We start from the raw sequence: 21100 nt of genomic DNA on the forward strand, positions 1-21100 counted from the left end.
ACATTATCAAGACTTAAACTTTAAGATGATCCATTAACAGTTTGTCTTAGTTTCTGTCCCCTTGGAATTGCTTCCTTACTATCATTTGATTTGTAATATTCTGGAGTTAACTCTAAAACCGATTGCAGTAATTTTTATACAATAACTGAAAGGAAGGAACAGCAGATGGCTTCAGGCACAAAGGTGGACAGAGCACACACCCAGCTAGAGTTCAGGGCAGGTGAGTGGAAAGCCTCAAATGGTAAAAGGAGGACACAGTCATGAAAAGTACACAGGTTGGGTAAGAGCTGGTTATTCAGTCTTTGATCTTAAAAAAAAGTCCAAGAGGACAGAAATAAAAGTTGATATGGGGAAGCTTTTACTGTAATGTAGGGACTGACCAAAAGGGGAATGAGAGTTGGATTTGTCAGTAAAGACTTTGTTGTCAGATATGTTAATCAGTGCTGTGCCGGGGTATCCGTTTGATGTGTGTCAAGTGTCAAAGTCGGTATCCTTCACCGTGTCCTCAGGAGTAGAGTTCCAGCAGGGGTGCATGAATTAGTTAATGCTGAGAGATAATACTGCTGAGGCTCCTAAGAACATTTCCATTAGCATAATCCTCACCTGTCAGTTGAGACATCTCTCTTGTTTGAGTAAGAGAGGGGAATAAAGACACACTGAATGTGTACAGTAGTCAAACAATATTAAATTTAAATGAAGCTGTCATAAGCCTCCATCCCTAAAACCAAGCTTTTATAAAGAATACTAATGGGAATATTCTGTATTTCCAAAATAAAGGCTTTTATTAATTTTATGGTTCAGTCTGAGGCTTGGTGCTGTAAATTCTAAATCTGCTGATGGGTCTGCTGCAGCGTGCATGTCAAGCTTAAAATGTACTTAAATGTAACAAATCTCATTGTGGCATGCAAACATCCACTGGGATCTACTGTCACTCCTGGAAGACACGATTTCTCCTCACGTTGTCAAATTTGACAAATACAAGCTGAAAAAAAGGAGGCTTATTGAAAACAAGACTGTTACTCTCAAGGGAAGGAAAAAACTGCGTTTGTCTTTGACCTCCTTACAGCTTACAGCATTATAAAACGTCCTTTTCACTTTGTCCTTCCATTCTCCCTGTATTATATTCTTTTTCTGATCCATCTCTGGGATGACATCATCATCACAGGTGTTTGTAAGGAGTACGGGCATCTGTGTGTGTGTGTGTGTGTGTGTGTCAGGATTGATGTTTGAGATGCTGGTACTGGAAGGCTATAAAACAGCAGGTGTGTTTGTGTCTTTCCTTAGAGGTCGTTATCTCTTTTCGCAGGTCAGCGTTGGCTCAGCAATCCTCCCTGAAGCTACTTCAGTGTGTGCCTACAAGAAACGCACACACACTGCTGCCAGCAAGAAACAAGAGCAAGAAATCATTTAAAACCATTTAAAAAAATGCAAAAGTCTTTTTATTGTTAAAATCAGTGAATTTTTGTCATTAAACGATGGGAGTTTCTATAAAGTCTGCAGATTCAACTCTGCGGACGCATTAACCCAAACTACAGCCATGAGGGAACATCGATGGTTTACACTATGACAGGGATTTCGTTCTTGCGATCATCATCACTTTTAACATTATTAATGTAGATACAAGGCTAAAGTGTTGTCAACTACATTTACGGTACAGTATTTAATGCGTTATCCATACACAAGCAGTCTACAGGTGCTCAGGAAATAACGTCATAGCTGCTGGTGGCCCACACAAAAAAATAAGAGAACTGGACAATGATCAGATACCAGTCTCTGCATTTCCATTTCTTTTCTGATTCAAAGCTTAAGTGTTGGAATCTCGTCTCGCTCCATCCCTCTTTGAAGTACTTTTGGGTTGACAGAAGATGCAAGTGGACCTCGCACCGCCGTGAGGTCGTGACCTCCTCCGGACGCCTTTGTAACACTGCAGGGAGATCCCCAAGTCTTCCATCACGGCGCTAAAAGACACACACTGCCAGAGAGATAAACAATTAAAGGCCGGAGTTAAGACACCAAAATAAACTGATTTCCAGTAGATACATGCTACTAGGAGTTTGGGTGAAGATGAATTAGAGAACTGGTTTGAGTCAGATGACCAGGAATGGGAAAACTCACATATATTGTAAATTTTCTCTGAAAGAGTTGTGAAACATTTATAAACTCTGTTGTCTCATCATGAAAACCAATTACTGACACGAGAGATAAAGCACAGTGTCTGCTGTGCATTCTATTGCAGGGAGCTATGGATTTATAGCATGGTAATCATTTGAAATTATAAAAAAGAAGGCCATCTGAAATGAAAAGCCTCAGGCTTATCTGAATCTGTAGAACAGTAGATTGCATTGAACACATTAATCTTCAATCGCAGTTATTTGCCTTTTATTTTGCCCTACTCTGGATGATGTGCTCATGAAATCATAATTCACAGCAGAAAGTCATCCAGTTTTTATCTGCTGAGCTTTACAACATAGAAGAAAACCTTCCTGTTCCATCTTTTGGCTTCGGGCTTCTTGATCTAGTATGGGTTTCCTATGAATACCAGAAAAAACTTCTTCTTTTTTGACCTGAACAACTGACAATTCAAGTTTTTTGGTGACTAGTTGTAAAAACAAAATCGTACCTGATTACAAAAAAAAAAGAAAAGAAAAAAAAAGTTATATTTACTTTACTTGTGAAAACACTAATTTATTGACTCTTGGTCCCAATCAGTCTACAATTTATCACTGGATATGCATACATTAAATCCAATGTTCATTCTGGTATAATTTAAGTATCTTATCAATTTACTAAGTAGGTTATAGGATATGCACTCGTTGCATGCACCGACTGTATGCCCTGTAACAGTAGTAAAGTTATTAATTCACAGTAGTAGTTAATATTTGCTTTATTTGACTGAATATTGCATTCACTCTCATACTGCCTTTCAGAGAAGAAAAGGAACACAAGGTCAGTCCAGGGATAAAGTGAAAATTATTTTCCTCTGCAATACCATCCATCATTTCCTCGCTGAGAATTCTCTGCAGTAATATAAGTTATTAATGAAAGGACGACTTTACTTCTGGCCCCGGATTTGTGTCAAGGGACATCTTAACTCAACACATTGTTCAGTCACTGCTATCCTAACCTCAGCCAACCAAACCAGTCTACTAATGAGCTTAATGAGGAGGAAATATTCAAATAAGTTTTCCTATCTTTTGATTTCCCAAAAGGCATTGAGAATATACACAAAAGTCTACTGAGACTACACTGCCAATACAAAGGGTACTTAACCAGAGTGAAGAAAACATCAGTAGGGGAGACCGGGGATAATTGTAACATTTTTGACATTTCTGTCTGTAGCTTGGAGCTCTTTTAAGGTAGTGGATCCAAAATGTAATGCAAAGTATTTACATGTCTCTGCTATTAAAAAGTGCAGCTATTTTCTCTGCAGCACAATTACTCATTGCATGGTATGGTCTCAAACACAAAGAGTGAAATGTTACAATTAACCCCATAGTCTGGGTTAGTTGTAACATATCCTGGGGTGAAATGTAACGCAATGAAATAGGGATACTGACAAAATCTTAACATGTAATCTTTTTTATTCAACACCTGAATGCACTTAGAACTATTTATGTAGCTATGTGTGTGTGACAGAATGCAGAAATCTAGCTTTTCCAACCCCTAAAAAAAAGACAAATTATGGAATTTTCAACAACTGAATATTCCATTAATTTTGGTTGGTCTTCCTTGAGTTTGGCCTCATTGGCTCAGTGGGCATTGTAACCTACAACTCTTGCACCAACTTTTGAACATAACAATGAAGCTGAAAAAAGTAGTTGTGCATCAGCATTGCAATTCCATCGCAATGTCCATGGGAAGAAATGCTTTTTTTCATGGCCTTGGTGTGGTTTGCATAGTGCTTCAGAAAGATGAGGAAATCTGTTTCTTGCACCCATCCTGATTTATTTCCACTACCAATACTGCCTACTGGCCCATCTCTGACAAAAAGGTCTGCATAACGTATGCGTGGGAGCACAAACATTGGAGGAATTGTGTTGCCAATGGCATTAACCGAATATACAAAGGTGGTCAGTGAACCTCTCTCTGCTGATGTCATATCCCCAACTTGTTTAATATAAGTTAAAGCAATAGTGTGGTAAGTTGTAACATTTGCATTATTGTTACAACTAGACTGTTGCTGTTACAAATGACCCAGACTCCTATAGCCATGAACTAGCTAACATTACAGCCAACGGCTAAAACATTAGCACTAAAGACCTACACAGAATAGACATACAAATAACATGATTTAAGTTTGATGAGTTTAACTGCAAAGCAGATAATGCTATTAAACATTGAAATAAAGTAAAAAAAAACAAAAAAAAACAACTATTTATCTTCTTAGATTGTCTGTGTTTGCCCAAATGTGCTAATTTTTTCACATGTGATAGAAGAATTGAATTGGGCATGTACAGGATGAATCACATCATTTGAAACTTAGCCCTGATTGGAGAAATCGGAAGTGTTACAACTGACCCACGTTACAACTATCCTCGGTCTCCCCTATAGCGCCACAATTAATGCACATTGTAAAACTAGTTGCTGTAATTTAAAGCTATATTGAATTTTTAGGATTTTTAGACTCCACATGACCAAAAATGTGCAAATATTTTGAGTGCTTTCTGGAACGGAGGCTGTATTTTAAGGCTCTAATCATTAATTTGCTCCTTACAGATAAGAAACAGCATACAAATGAGAGGGGATGGCAAGTCATCATTGAGACATGCCAGCACGATGCCACCTCTGCACAGAAACCACTTGCAAGTTCTGTAAACCCAACTACTGAAATTGTACTGTTAAGTTTCAAGAGAACTATATAATTTTATTAAGCTAAACTCTGCATGAGGGAGGGCGGTGGGAGCACTTTGGAAATAAACAAGCACTTTGCAGGTACACGCTGAAGGAAAAAAGGGTCAACTATAGAAATGATTACAGGATTAGGTGAAGCTGAAGGTTGAAGGTTTAGCTATGCTGGCATATTTTGGGAACAGTGGCAGGGAGAAGGACACCCGGTTACAAACCTATCAATAAGAGTGAGCATGTGTTGTATTTGTGTTGTCATGGCTACTCAGTGTCATCGCCCAGTAGCCTGCCACTCTCTAGATCTGTAGATAAGGAAGTGCCAGAGGAGGAGGTGGAGCCACGCCGCTGAAACTGACGAGACTGCACCCCATAAAAGAAACAAAATGCCTGATGCAAAGAAAAAAAAGGGATGGATGAGAAAAGATAACACAGAAAAACTGACTTTGAAAAAAATATTCTGATAATAAATAACAATATGGAAACAACATGAAAGAAAGAAAAATAAGGCAGACTGAAAACACGAATCATGCGCATGGCATTGTTGATCTTTCATGATATAATACTGCCTTTGTTACATGTGAAATGGTATGCTTTTCTTGAGAAATATATTTGTTACCTCCAAAAAGAAGATTAAAATCATGTGAACTGAAGGATAATCCAGTACTGATATTTGTAGTATATAAAAAACACCCCACACAGACCTTTGTGTTTTAGTTGACTGCAATTTCTAGTTCTATCAAAACCCAGCATTCACTGTGTCAAAGCAATAAGTCACAAATCATTCTAATGACTGTCTAGCCAAGACACCAGCAGCAATTGCAAATTTTAATTTGAGTAATATCACTCAGATGAGCCATTGATTTCAACAAAAAAACATAACTTCCAACACGCAGAATGAGTACTGAACAAAATTTTGCTCGTTGTCAGTGCATACTTCCAGACGTTAATCACTTCTGCTTTTAAACAATCATCATCATTCTGCTTTTAAAAAGAAAAATAACCCCAACCCTCTACTCAGAGCAAAATATAACCCTTAATCTGGTCATTTCGCATCATCACACAGCAGTTTATGGCATCACCTCACTTACCTCCTCTATGTCGGCGTTCCTGCGGGCCTTGTAGATGAACTCTCCAATGGCCACGAACACAGAGAGAACCAGACCGGCAGCCAGGACAATGAAGATACCGCCAATGTTTTCCACGCCCAAGGCATTGGCTTCCTTGTTGTCCTCTTCTGGACAGCCGTTTCCTCTCCACCACTTCTCTTTCATCATGTGCAGCTTCCCTTCCTCCTGGAGCTGAAGGATGGCAATGGTCACTTTATCCCTGTAAGGAGAACCTGGTGAGAGGGAGGGTAGAAAAAAGTTTTTAAAGTCAATCTCTACAGTTTACATCACTACATTTATATGCCACTATTTGCTCATTATTATTTGTTGATGAATACCATTATCTAGCATTAAATATCCATGCTATTAAATTGGATATAAATATTTATTGCGTTTTTCTGAAGTAGTATTTTTTTTTTCAAAAACAGCAACAGTCCCCAGAACTGGAGCCTTACTTTTATGTGACATAAGACTCAGTCATAACCTTGCAGACATAACATGCAAAAAAATATGTCACATGTGCTTCGTCTGCCCTTTTAAAAAATCGTTCCTATGTGATGGGGAGGGCACATTCTCATGTTAAAGCAGGATTTATGTGAGTGATCCACGTCTTTAATACTAAGTGATGAAGATTATTTTCCACCTGATTCACCATAATTTGATGAGCAGAACAGGAATAATAATAACAATTAGCTGCAACTCCACCCACATGCATGTGAACATGATGGCAGTCACCACTTGCATGAGACTGTGAGACTGTGCACATTTTTATTTTATTTTCCTACGCGTTTGAGATGACAAGAAACTAAAAATTCTAAAAACTAAACACTGCCAATATCTTTCTTTCTCCAGCCGCTAAATTCGGAAGGTATTTTTTGCGTGCGAGAACAGTGTGTCACACCTTTTGGCCCGTGAGAAGTGCTGCAAAAGAGTTGTGTTTAGTTTGCGAAGAAAGAAGGAACATGGCTACAGGCTGCACACAAGATTTCCAAGAATAACTATTTTGTCTGTACTACACTGGGCTTTTCAGGTTGACCAGCTCTGGAAGATGTTAAGGAGACTTGTTTGCCTTGTTGGAGCTTACATTGCAGTATACAGAGTTTTGTACATTTTTATTGAGTAAAACTAGGCGACAGTCTTTTGATATATCCACACACGTGTATGTGTGTGTGTGTGTGTGGGTGAATTGTGTTGCTTACATTGTTGAGATATACATTGCTGTGCTTGAGAGTCACCATCTACCGGAACCAAATTCCTTGTATGTGTCTGTGCATATACATGACTGAATGCGATTCTGATATATATATATATAAAACACTGTTTAAGAATTCTTAAACAGTATTAAGAACTCTTACACCCTATAATCACTATTTCCTGTTATTTACTTCCACACCCATACACAACTTTCACTCCATCAGAGCCTATTGATCAGTTGAGAAAAGCGCTGAATGGACTAACTTGTTAGCACAGCGTGGGCACAGCTGCCTCTGCTCTGAGGAATTTAGCCTAAAGCAGTGAGCCGCTCATCTGTGTTTATCTCTTAAGGATGTCTTTAACCTAAACCTGACCATGTACCGAGTTTCCGTGCTCTGAAAAAAACATCCTACCAAACACACTAAACCACTACACTCCAATACAACAGCAAAAAAGTATTTAGAGAGACTGGTCCTGGTCTGGCCCTCCTAGATAATGGTTTGTCATTTCTCTTGCTTTTACCACTCTATGCACATCTCATTTTTGTGCTTTTTTGGCCAGCAGGGAAGTAAAATTGAATTCAGAGAAATAATAGGTCAACATCAAACTGGACTGGATTAGAAAAATCCTGTACAAGAACGGTTAATGCCAACTTAACTACCCAGGGAGGCTTTCTGTTTATTGGCCCTCTCTGTCATACTATGCTACAGATGCTCCTCCATTCTGTGGTGGCCTTTAATATTTTCAACAATGCAGAATGTTTTCTACAGGAGCAGCAGAGTGAAAATTAACAGGCTTGTCAGGTTGGCTTGCTGTTATCAAATAAGCCTTAATCTCTGACGGAGGGTTTCAAACCTACATCAGTTGCAATACCTTTGCATCTTGATAAGAGAAGAAAGAGAGATATATATTAAGTATTGCTTGAGTAAACATCCAACAGTCCTGACATCAAGTGCAGAGGTTGACTTGCTTCCAGTTCAAATTCTAACAAACTGGCCTAAAGCCTTACAGCTGGCAGAGCTTTCTGATGGAAGGGTATTTGCATTTTGAGGATAAAGGGTAGCTGCTCTGCACTTGAACTCCTGAGAAAAATATGCAAATTCCTAATGAAATAAAAATTTCTATCTCTCATGCAAAACATTCATCTACAGACGTTTCTATAAAAAATATTTTCTAGTAAAATAAGACCACCGGGATCTTTTAATCAGAATTTTATTTGATGTGCTTGAAAATATGCAGTAATTGTCTATGGCTTGCTTTAATTGATATATTTATTTAATAAGAAATGAGTCTTGCTGCAGTGAAATATGTCAAACACAAGGAGTTTTCAATTCAAAATATGTGACTCTACATGACTTTTTTCTTTACTTTTTCAGGGGCTTTTCATTCGGAGCTAGGTGACAAAGATGATGTTGAGGCATAAACATCTTTCTTGTTCATCCTACCAATAGGTGTTCCCACTCCATAGCCCTTGGAGTCTATGAGACCCCCAATCTGTGTGAGGTTGCAGTTCCTCTGGCTGATGTACTCGATGCTGGTGGACTCCATCAGCATGGCGTAGTCTGTTGTCAAGACGCGGGTGATACCTTCTCTGTTGTTCTTAACCAAAGCGGTGTTCTTCCTGCTGCTCATAAAGGCCCACATCTTTTCATAAGTGGAGATCTTTGATTTCTAAGGAGCAAAGCAGCCAAAAGTTAATAAAAAGTGTACAGTGTTTAAAATAGATTTTGTGCGTTTGTGTCTACACAAGCGCAGTTATATGTGCTTAACTGGATTTTAACGCTTCCATAAATGCATGCAAGTTTAACAAGCAAGCTGTGTGGGACTGTGTTTCAGCGGGAGTCTCAGTCGATGCGTGTGAGTGTGTGTTTCGCTTTGCTCAGTCAGAGAAAATGGGACAGCTGTGTTCTAAATCTCCTCCAGCTGATTCAATTTGTTCAAGCCATCAACACAGCCTGCTTCTTCCTATCGAGGCAGCCATAATCACTGGCTGCAATCTGGGAGGATAAAGCCGTGCATGGATCACCCCTGCTGAGCCACAGGAGGCACAGAGCGAGGGTAACTGTGAGGCAAGGAAGTGACAGCCCACCCAAGGACACTAGTACACTAATGCATTATATAATAGGAACTCACAAATTACCGTATACTTCAACACAGACACTCCCAAATTCTCGATATGCATCTTCTCCATTTCCCATCATACAATCCTTCTTGATGGATTCACATCACCAGCCATGAAATTTATTTACTTACTTTTATTTATTTTCATTATAACAGAATTTTGGCAAAAATGCAGGATGATACAGGAAATTATATGATTTTAAGAAGTATCTGTTCCCGTGAATTATGTTGAGAAACTGTAATAAAACTAATTTTGACAAAGGTAAATTACAAATTTAGTGTTGAAGCACTAAGGCTATGCCCAATGGCTTTTGTTAATTTTGGTTGGTACTGTGACTCCTGAGTTATGTATTTAAATATATTAAAACCTCCATATTGCTATGGATGTTATTGCTATGGGGTGAACTGTCACCCCATAGCAATAACATCCTGGGTTTGAATCCACCAACCAGCTGACGATCTTCCCTGGGGATTCTGGCCTCCTCCCACAATCTACAGACATGTTCATTAGGATAACTGGCAATAGATATGAATGGTTCTTTGTCTCCCTGTGATTAACCAACAGTGACCTGTCCTGGGTGTATCCTGCTTTTTGCACAGTTGGTATAGCCTGCTGCCCGCATGTAACCCCGAATTGGAGAGAAATGGAAAAAAATAAATGGATGGACAAACAGTCTTTTGCGAGCACTTAGTTTTACTGAAAGATAACAAAACATTTTCTTAAAAGATGCAAAAATCAAATATCTATGGTTTGCATTCAGTGTGAAAAATCACTTTCCTCTCCAGCAGCATTACCACATATTCAGTTCGTCACCCTGGAAAACATATAGTACTTTCACAGGACCAACAGCTTAATACAAACATAAAGAGAGAGAAAAGCCCTTGAAAGACAGATTATATAATGTAATACGTATTGTGTCACATATTTCGAAAAGCGTCACTACTAGACACTACAGCAGGTTTACCTTGAAAAAAGTCATAGTGGATCCATCCCTAACTGCCCCATATTCAATCCTGGTCTGCTTTGCCAGGTCATCTGCTGAGTCGATGGGTGCGTCCATTCGTTCCACTGTGAGGAAGGCTGCCAAGTTGGCCGTATAGGATGAGATGATGATTAAGGTAAAAAACCACCAGATGCCACCAACTATACGTGTGGATAGAGCTTTAGGCATCAACTCTGAACCTGGAAGCACGGAAAACAGAACCAAGGGGTTAAGAACGAGCACATGTGGTAAAGGTTTAAGAAGGGGAGAGTGAGAAACATGTTGATAATGCAGGAATCTATTTGTTAATAAAAGAATAGTGAAACTAGAATAATAACAGGTGTTATTACAGTGCTTTATATTTTTATTTCAAGGAAACTGGGGGAAAAATATTCAGATAACTGGAGAATACATTTGCCACTTTTAGGGTTTGAGGTTTGGATTCATCTGTGCTATTTTTTTTTTTTTATTCACTCTGAGTGAAAAGAATCCCTAAATGTGCTTCTAGAGAAGAACCCACAGCATCAAAAAGCTCATATGCAGAATACAGTGCATATGCAGCTTACAGTGCGGAGAGTATAAAACCTGCCTGAGCTTGTTTTTTGATAAATGCTGAAAGGGAATCAGTGCAGCAGGAGACATGTAATTAAAGCTTTATCGGCAATCTGATTTACAGATAAGAAAATAAACATTGAAATTTGCACGAATCCAAAATGAGCCCCACTTGCTCATCTCTTCATTTTCTGCCTTTCTAAAGAGCTAACAAATTACACACATAGCTTACTTATAGTTACACTTGGCTTGCACTCGGCTGATATTGTCAGTAGGTTTGCTGACCACTCAATCAGGCACGTCGGACTTTGCCTGCCCAAATCTCCTGCCTTTAGAGAGACAAAGACTCTATGATGTGCAACATAATTCTTATAATAGGGTTTGGATGCAATTCATGTGAACTGGAGCCAGGATACATGGAAAGGGCATTCAAAGAAAATAGGAGGAAAATATTGATGTTTGGCATTAAACAGCTCACAGCAGAGCCACTGTGCAGGGTTTTTATTTACTGTAGCTCTGCAGTAAGACCCCCAGTTCTTTCTGCTTCTATGAGTAAAGTTTTAACTTTTTAAACAATAGCTTTTTTGGTTTGTGTGTGTTTGTGTCCTAACCTGATAAATTGAAATCAAACATTTAACTGATGTGGTCTCTGCAAACCAGAGGGAAATAGTTGTTTCTTGTTATGTTCACCAGCTTTGTGCTAACTGTCTGTCTGCTGTGTGCTGCTGGGTACATAGTGTACAAAGAGTGAGATCAAATCTGTCTGAGCTGAAAACCATATTTTAAAAAAAAAATTTAAGAATGCACAAATATTTTTAGGTTATCATTTTTTGGGGAAAAACAAAGCCACTGCAGAACTACCAAAAACTGCAGTGAAGGTTGTTTCCAAAGTGAGTCAATGATTATAGAGCCCCTAATTAATAATATCCAGGCGGCCTCCAATTTGATCTGACTGCAGGGACACACTAATAGTATAAAAATTTTAAAGCACACACATGTTGGTAAATGCACTTTTTACCAGGTATCTGAACAGAAACAAGTTCTTCATGATTGTCAAAGACACCGTACATACCAAGCATTTTGTTAATTTGACAGTCAACATACAATTTCATCAAACAAGTATATAAAAATAAGAGTTTACTTTGTCGCATCAGCGCTCCAACTCCAAACCAGAAACTGTTGAGTAAAGTGAAATTGTTCTGAATTAGAGTCGAGGACGGGTTGCACGGGTGTGGGTTGTACCACTCGTAAGGAGTAAACCTGCAAGACAACGACAGAAAGGAAGCGAGATTAAAGTACGGAACCATTTTGCTGCAGGTAATCATAATTCAGTCATACAGTTCACATTAAAATAGGCTTCCATTAGTGCTTCAGTGCAATCTGCACTTTTACAGAATGCAAAACACGCATTTTGAGTCCCACATTTTCATTTTCACTTACAGGTTGCAAGGTGCAACCAGCTGGCAGATTTCTTTTTCGTACTACCGTAGAACAAGGTGGAGGTGCAATTACTCCCAGCTACTTAACAGCCACAATCAAATCCACTCTGGCAGCTGATGGCTAAAAGCACACTCTCCGTTATTTCTGAGTAGCAGAAATTTGCTAAAATATAGCCGAGCCAAAACATCACAGCTGTTTGTGATTCTTGTCAGGCTCTCCCACTTTTTATTGTTCTAAAAAGCTCTGTGGTGGCATTCCTTAGTAACAAAAGAAGAGTGTGGCAAAGCTGAGCTGGGGCTTTGGACAGTTCATCACACCTCAGCTCGTCCCCTCAAGCATCAGTGCATCCTCTCACCTGGCAATCACAAAGAGGACGCAGCTGACCCCTGTGCAAGCCAGCAGCACGTACATCCAGATGTCCGGAGACAGGGGATTAAGAAATGAGAACACGCCTGGATTGGTGCCGTTAGGTTTCCGGTACAAGATACTGATGCCTAAGGTCATGAAGGGCTTGGAGAAGTCGATAACTTTCTCTCTGACATAGGTGATGGTTAAGGGAGCCACGGCAAGGTCTGCAACCTGAAAAGAACCAAACAAAAGTAAACCACTGCAGGTAAAGTGAGCACTGTTCAAGGGCTCTCCTCGGTGCATCAGTATTCACATGATGAATACACCTCGTTAAAAGATTTTCTTTACTTGAGAAAACTGTTAGAAAGCAATGTAATATTTATTTATAGCTCATAACTGTAGTCAGATAGCTTTTTTTGTTAGAAGCCTTGTTAATATAGTCAGAGGGAGCATTGATTTTTTTATGAAAGAAAGAAGCTTGTACTGGTCTTTAAACAAGGCCTGCAAACAGGCTTGAATGAAATCTGTGAATTCAACCGTGGAAAACGTTACTCTACTTTATTTCCCAATTTAATTTGAGGGGTTTACACTTTATCTAGTAACTCACATGGTCGATCAGCTCCCGGACCATCCCGTTCCACTCTCCTTTATCATTCTGGGCTCCATATTTCCCATCAGCCACCAGTCTGACTTCATACGTAAAACCCAAGATGTTTGAGAGCTCCTTCAAAAGGTCCAGACAGTAGCCTTCGTAGCGATCATTCCCAACCAGCTCCTTGTCTGACTTTCTCAACATCACGTAAGGATTTTCCTGTGTAAAACAAAACAATGTATTTATCTTTTTATGGTATATTCTTTATTCTGACCCTTTTTTATGCTTAGTATCCTAAATGAACTAGTTTTGTTATTTTAGCTTGAAGATCCTTTGCATGAGCACGTGCAAATGATTTTATGGACGGGATTAATAAAGAATCGGCTTTGCTCTGTGCTGACAAAACGAGACAAAAACTGTGCAGCCACATCTCCTAAACACCACTTTCCGTCTTTGTATCCTTCTCCTTTTTCATTGCATTCCCATCTATTGTTCCCCCTATCTACATTAACCATATCTCACATGTGCTTCCCTTCTTCTTTCTATGCTGTCCTCTGTTTAACCTTCCTACTCACCAGTATTGTGGTGACAATGAGAGTCCTGTTAGCCAGAGAGTCTGTCACATTGTTATTCTTGTCTCGCCTGGACTCCTCCGTCAGGTTCATCCCCCTGTACGAGTTCCACACAGCAATCTGCAAAAGCAAACAGGGCTTCAGAATTATTGAACCACATTTGCTCCTTTGATCAAACACAAGATGTTACATTTGACACCTTCTGGAGTCTCTGTGTAAGACTGACAAAATTGCAGCGTATAGACTTTTACTTCAGTTTAAGCGTTAAACAACGCTGTTTTTATGATTAGCGATCACCTGTGCAGGAAAATAAGCTGACTGATTACTCCACTTATTTCAGAAAAATAAAGAATAACGAAGTTGATTTAATCTCCAGATCTTAATGGGAAAATAGAACTTGCTCTGACACACCGCATATTAATCATATTTTCTGATTCGCCGAACAGAAAAATGAAAAAGAAGTATAAAGGTTTAAAGATCTGACACTGCCTCCTTTTCAACTTTCTGCTTCATTCACTATTCTACAGCAATTCCCTTTGCTGAGCTTTGCTCTGATGATTTTGGGCAAAGTGCTAAAAAATGTAATTTTATATACAGCAAATATGAAACTGAAGGAACAGTTTGGACCAAACAGATTTTGAGTACAACAATTTCATTATGAAAATTATTGGATCAGTTAGCACTCGTATTTGAGTAGCATCCAGTGATGTGCAAAAGTCTTGAGCCACCCCTCATTTCTTTGTATTTTGCATCCTAAAAGCCAACTTTTGAGCAGTTTTTTTTATAAAAGGTGGTCTTGAGGAATAGTTCTCCTGGCTTTCTGAGGGTCTTTTAAAGTTTCTTTGGACATTGGCTGCTTTTTCACTCATTTTCAGTGCAGTCCTTGTTTTTAGATAAATTATTTTTGCTGTTGGTTTATCCACTTAACACTGACCTATAAGTCATTCAAGCATTAAAAATGACACCTAACTCAAGGGATGAACCAGTGTTGTGTACACACATAGCATACATATGAGCAAAGAAAAATTTAAATTATATCTTTAGGCGCCATCAGCTTGTTGCAAAAACATACCATTTGTTACCATTTCTTATGTTTAGCTACAAAAATGCTAAAGATAACACAGTTTGAAAGATATAAAATAGTATTTTTCCAACAACTTGATTCTCAAAAAGCTATCAGATGAAAAAAGAGAAGACAAAAGAAGATGTGGCAGACCTAGGAGCTTTCTACAGAAGATGAGCATTATTTCTTCCCTTAAATAATAGGAAAAGAAATCCAGCTAAGACCTGACACAGGACCTGAGAGATCCATCTGGGTCCCCATTTGATCCATCTACTGTTCATTTTCCAGCATGACAATGATTCATGCTGAGAGATGAAGCCATGCCATAAAATCAAAACTGGATAGAAAAACACACAATGGAGCACTATCGGTTATGGATTGGCCTCCCCAGAGCCCGGACCTCAACATTATTAAAGCAGTGGGGGATCATGTTGACAGAGATAGAATAAAGTGCAGCATCCAAGGAACTCTGAATATCTATAATGGAGCCTGGAGAACTATTCCTTAAGACAAAAAATTACAAAAGCGCTTTCCTAAGAGAGTTCAGGCTGCGTGTTGAAGAATAAAGGTGGTCGTATCAAGAATTGATTTTTAAGTTTGGGAGAACTATAAAAACGCTGGTCCTGTTTTATTTCCATGTTTGAACATGTTTCAATACAAAGAACATAAAGGAATGTGGGATGGATCAAGACCTTTGCACAGTACTGAATATGTTACTGAAATACTTCCTTTACTTTAACCTGAAATAACTGCTGCTGACAGCAAAAGGGAAGCCCAGTTTAAATATATAAATATATAATACTGAATAGTAGAACTACAGTGCAAACGTGTTACAACAATACCATCCAGTAACTGCTAAACAATTTATTTTTCTCCATGTTGTCATTTTAACAATGAGCTGAAACAATTAGTTGACTAGCAGCGTGACAAAAAAGTCATTTTTAATTAAAATTAACAATTATGCTTCATCTCAGATAAAAAAAACCCAAAAACAATAAGAATTGTTGGGATTTTTTTTGTCTTTTTTGTTTATGTGATCATGAAATTAAATGATGAAAAGCATTACATGAAAAGCCATCTGAGGATATTACGCTGGGCTTCGGGAAATTATTTTTGCATTAAGTTGGATTTATTACATTTCTGACCATTTTTTTCTAATAACTACAGAAAAAAATATCAAAACCAAACATTAATTAAAACAAATTTCAGTTAGTAAACTTAAATAAGTAGTGGAGAAAGGGAAATTACACCAGCAGTCAAGAGAAGAAGAAGGGTAGATAGGGTTGGGAGGAAGAGAGGACAACATGGTAACTGTGAATGAGATTGTCTTAATCATCAGACCAGGCGGCATAATCCAGACAGTTATCAGATTAGAACAGATGTCTGGCAGCTGGATTTTTTTTTTTGCTTTTGCTTTAACAAAGGTCATGACAGGTCTGGAATGAAGCTAAGAACGTTAAATTATTAGGCCTTATTGTTAATAGAACTAAAGCAAGTGCCAGATAAGCTTTTCTCCTCTGGCAAGTCATTCTGTGAACAAAACAGTGCCTTTTAGTATTTTTATTCAGAAACAATGCCCTCTCCGTTCATTCACTGCCTAAGAGGATGAAGAGAAGTGAACGCATCAGTACCTCTTATTAAACTGAGCTCTGCAGAAGGTACAGTCTTATTTTTACAATTTATTTTTCTGAAAATGGCTGGGTGGGATTACCTATTCCAAAAGATGAAATGCTTTTCACTCTTCATTACACTCTGTCTTATTCTGTTAACCAAGTCCGACTGATGGAAAATGTGTTCACTTATAACCTCGCTAAAAGCACTCCATATCTCCACCGAGTTACTTTTTGCAAGGGACCACTCTGCGAAGGAGTCCATAAATCTGTCTTATCTGTGGACACCGCAGATGACGAACACTGTGAGTGGGGATGGATTGAATTAATTGCATTGTCCTCAATCTCAAAGATAATTTGTCAGCGTGAGAATATTAAAGATGTAGAGAGTATTTTGGTCTAAAATTGTTTGGTCTTGCATCATTTAGCTTGCGTTACATGCTGTTGTAGAGGGCTGCTTCTCTTCTGTCGAATATCAACAGTATGATTGCACAGTTTGAAGTTTAGGTAAAAGAGCAATCGAGCTAAGTCAATGAATTTAATCCTAAAATATAGCCTAGGACATCAGTACCGCATGCAGCCAGCATCTTTAAAACCCCCGAGTCATGGATTTTCTGTGTATAGCCTTGCAATTTTATCGTGTACACCAGAGGAGCTCCCAACAACTAAGTGTGCTATAAAAACTGACATGAATTGGCTCATATATGCTGTGAGGAAAATGTTATCTGTGAATCCTAACGCTCATCCTCATCCAGAACCAAATCAGAGTGGAAAACCGTTACCACAGACTTAGTAAGCCAGGCCAAGAAAGCTGAGGAGAAAAAAATATATATTTTCAGGGAAGTCAACAACTTTAAAAGAAAATACTTTTTTTTCCTCAAGAGACTTTCACTTTGTTTTGTCTCATCATCCTCTTCAGAGTGTATTTAACACTCCAGTGCCCAAGAACTAACACAACTGCAACGGACTGATAATTCATTTTTTATTACCATAAAGCCAGGCAATTTATGTGATGTGCTTACTATATAGTGGCATTTCCTCTGAGGTGAGGCTTTTGAGGACTGAAGGTATTGAATGGAATTAAAATGACAAATAAATCAGAGCTTTTGCAAATTGGCAGTTCCTGCCTGCCTACATACCTTTCTGACAACTGAGACAGACGCAGAAGCTATGAATGAATCGAACATTCGCTCTTTCAATCATCAAAGCATTGCTTTTGCATAATTGCTGTTAAAATTGAACTTAATTTAAACTAGAAAGGAATCTGGATGGAGTTATGAAGTTGATTTGGTGTATAATCAGTGCACCGGAGGGTGTTATAACTCTGCTCTTTGTGCCAATCAAAGGCCAGGAAAGTAAATCTACTCCTTTTATAGATTTAAAGTTTTTAAACTTGAGATGAGGTGTTGCTTATGCTTATCAGATTCTTTTTGGTACAAATAAATCTAAAGGTATTTGGACAATGGCACATTTTTTGCGTTTTCGCCTCTGTAGAGCACCACAGTGGAGTGCAGACTTTGAGCTTCAATTCAAGAAGTTTAACCAAAGTATTACATTAGCTGTTTAGGAATTACAGCCATTTTTATACATTCTGTCCCATGTTCAGAAACTGAAACCTAATTGGACAAATGACAACCCAGTCTCATGACCAGGTGAGGTCTGTTCCCTCATTGTTCCATGACAAGTTGATTCAAAGTGCTTCACTTGTATTTGGTAACTGGTCACTTGAACTCTCAATATGAGGTCCAAAGATGTGTTAATGCAAGTGAAGTGAAGGAGTCCATCATTTGGCTGAAAAAACATTGCAAACATAGCAAAAACTTAACGAGTGGTCAAATTAACAACCTGGTATATTCTTAAAAAGAAGGCACTGACAAGCTACACCAAAAGCCCTGAAAGACCACCGAAGACTACTAAAGTGGATCATAGCATAAATGTTTCCAAGATTAAGAAAAATCCCTTCACAACATCAAACCAAGTCAAAAACACCCTAAAGGGGGTAGGTATAACGTTACATACACAGGCTTTACAAAAAGGTGCAAACCATCTATGACACTCAAGAGCAAGACGACCAGATTAGGCTTTGCAAGAAAACATCTAAAGGGGCCTGCACAGCTGTGAAACAAATTATTTGGACAAATAAAACAAAGATGTATTTATACCAGAATGATGGGAGGAGAAAAATAGCTTCCCGCTACTGCCAAGTGCTTGCTCATAGGGGATGATATAATTATTGGCGTTTCTTTCGTTTAAATATTGTAGGGTCTTTACAATATAAAGCTCCTTGAGCAGCTGTTGTTGTGAATTGGGCCTATAGAAATAAAGCTGAATTGAATTCTTGATTTTAGGCAATTGTTGATTGCAAATGATTTTCATCCAGATGTTAGAAACAACCTTTATATTTACAGTTATGTTGGTTTGTTCAATTATATTTAATCTTTCTAAAATGAAGGGACTATGTATAAAAACAGTTTTAATTACTACATTTTTAATTCAATATTTTTGTTAAACCTCTTGAATTAAAGCTTAACATTTGCACTTTGAATATGTGATTTAGAATCCTCTTTAGTGGTGTTCAGAAGAAAAAATTTCAATAATTTTTCAAAAACGTGGCCCTTACTGAGTCTAACCTGCATGGTTTCCATTAAAGTGCCTATGAAGGCAATCTAATAGCGAAGCAAATTATAGTTTAGTAGCTGACAGAGAGCTATTTTTATATATTTGCTTACGTCTTTCCTGCCATTAAAGAATGTGAAATTGCAGGACTTGCTTCCAAATCCTAATGGAGGTACAGCTATATGCATTTAAACAAAGTAAATTTGTACTTTTTTCCTGAAAGTTTTGACGAGTGTCAGAGCAATGCCTGCACCCAAACAGGGGAAAAACTGAAACGTCAAACACATGGCATTGCTGCCCACAAAATCAGTGAAGAGAGACAAAGTTGACAAGGCAGGGAGCAGCAAGGTGCACAGCATGTAGAGTGAGAGTAGGGCAAACAAGAAGAGGGGGCAAACAACAAAGGCTTCCACCAAACAAGGCACTGGCACAAACCTCGATCCACCTTTTCGTGAGGCGGCTTCCGCCCTCCACAACACCCTTCAGGAATTGTGATGAGAGCAACGTGAAGCACGGACAGCGTGGAAATTAATAATCAGTTAGTGCAGCATTATTAATATTCATGGCTGGACAATCTAAAACAACTAGTAAATGTGTTTTAAAAGGATGTAAGTACAGAAAACTAAATGACTAATCAGCTCTCGCTCTCGCTCTGTCTCTCATATAAACAAACACATGCCCTAATGGAACAAATAAGCCAGTGCGAAAGCAGCATGAGAGCGTTGTAATTGGCTGTTCCAGGCCTCTGTGCTCACCCTGGCAATGCCGTCCTCTTTGAGGCTGATGATGTCCAAATCAAAGTCTCTCCTCAGGCCATCTGTCTTGTTAAGAACAATGTGCCCTGTCAGTCCATCCCACTGTGCCTACAAAAAGGGGAGAGGCAGAGAGAGAGAGATTTACGGAGAATTGGAAGACCATCTGAGTTCCTCGTCTATCCAGACCTTTGGAAGTCGGACTCTAGAACAGGCTGCTTGCAGGAGAAGTGAAGGAGGTCCATGCAAGGAGAGAGGAAGCTTGAAGGCTCACGGGATCACAACAAGTGAAGATCAACAGGTTGTATAGTCTCAATACGCATGAAAGCTTTTGTTTAAAATAGCCAAAGCAATTATATGCATACATTTTTTTTTCTCGCGTAGTCAAATAAAAACAAAAATCTTTTACCTTTTTCTGAATATACTTCATATTGGATGATTCCCTTTGCTTTGCATGTATACCATTCTTTTCTTGTTTGTCCTGATTATTGACAGACTGCGATGGAGGTACATCTGGCACCTCTTTTTTTTATTAGAGAAGAGAACAAATATAAACTCTACAGCTAAAGCACTTCAAATTGAAATGTTAATGGACTGTTCCTTTTTATTTCACAAACATTAAAAATAATTGCACCACATGCAACCATATAATGTGTCGCCTTTTTAGGAACTGTCTGCGAGTCTGTCTTGCAGATCACGTCAAGTGCTGAGGTATTTTTAGGGCTGTCTATTAGGAACAACAGGTTTATGATCTACCCACAGATTTGTTCAATCATGGGACTGTAAGAACTGCTCCAAAAGCTTCAGCTTGTGTTTCTAGCAGTAGTTGATGGTGGAGTCTGAGGTCTGTGTTAGATCATTGTCCTGTCAGACAGCCTTGTTTTCATTTCACTTTCTTCACCGACTACACATTTGCATCCAGAATTTACTCATATTTAGTAGAATCCCTTCTTCCCTCTATCTCTGCACTGTTTCCTGTGCCTCAGGCTGCCTCTCAACCCCAAAGCATAATATTTTTGTCCTTCTGACAAATTCTTCTCCCCTTTGTTTTTTCTTCTCCACAAACCTACTTTTGTTGATTGTGGCCAAAGAGCTCACTTTTAACTCCATCTGTCCAAAGCATTTGTCTGCAAAACCACCCCGGCTTACATATGATTTGGTGACATTCTGTGGCAACAGTCATCCCCTGACTTTTGCAGTTTCTAATCTGTCTGCAGATTTCATGCACATTTAACAAAAAAACTCTTTTTTAGCATCTGTTTGGGGTCAAAATCCACAAAATGTGCATTTTTCTCTGATCTACCCA

General features: G+C 38.6%; 1 protein-coding gene across 3 annotated transcripts in view; it reads right to left on the bottom strand.

Annotated features, from left to right (window-relative positions):
• Positions 1–1483: 1483 nt before the first annotated feature.
• Positions 1484–21100, bottom strand: part of grik1a (glutamate receptor, ionotropic, kainate 1a) — a 34243-nt gene continuing 14626 nt past the window's right edge. The window contains exons 8-18 of one of the 3 annotated variants that reach the window (XM_087847317.1): positions 19798–19905; positions 19478–19522; positions 13757–13873; positions 13197–13400; positions 12597–12820; positions 11943–12061; positions 10232–10449; positions 8591–8816; positions 5934–6184; positions 5064–5232; positions 1892–1972 (exon numbers count right to left, since the gene is read on the bottom strand). In XM_087847317.1, the coding sequence (XP_087703443.1) occupies positions 5107–5232; positions 5934–6184; positions 8591–8816; positions 10232–10449; positions 11943–12061; positions 12597–12820; positions 13197–13400; positions 13757–13873; positions 19478–19522; positions 19798–19905 (1638 nt within the window). In that variant the 3' untranslated portion in view covers positions 1892–1972; positions 5064–5106. Of the gene's footprint in view, positions 1973–4805; positions 5233–5933; positions 6185–8590; positions 8817–10231; positions 10450–11942; positions 12062–12596; positions 12821–13196; positions 13401–13756; positions 13874–19477; positions 19523–19797; positions 19906–21100 lie in introns of those variants that run through there. The other 2 variants (XM_035911727.2, XM_087847316.1) reach the window with 2 other exon arrangements.

Source organism: Neolamprologus brichardi, chromosome 10 (assembly GCF_056152115.1).
Source record: "Neolamprologus brichardi isolate AB-2024 chromosome 10, ASM5615211v1, whole genome shotgun sequence".
Classification (NCBI taxonomy): domain Eukaryota; kingdom Metazoa; phylum Chordata; class Actinopteri; order Cichliformes; family Cichlidae; genus Neolamprologus; species Neolamprologus brichardi.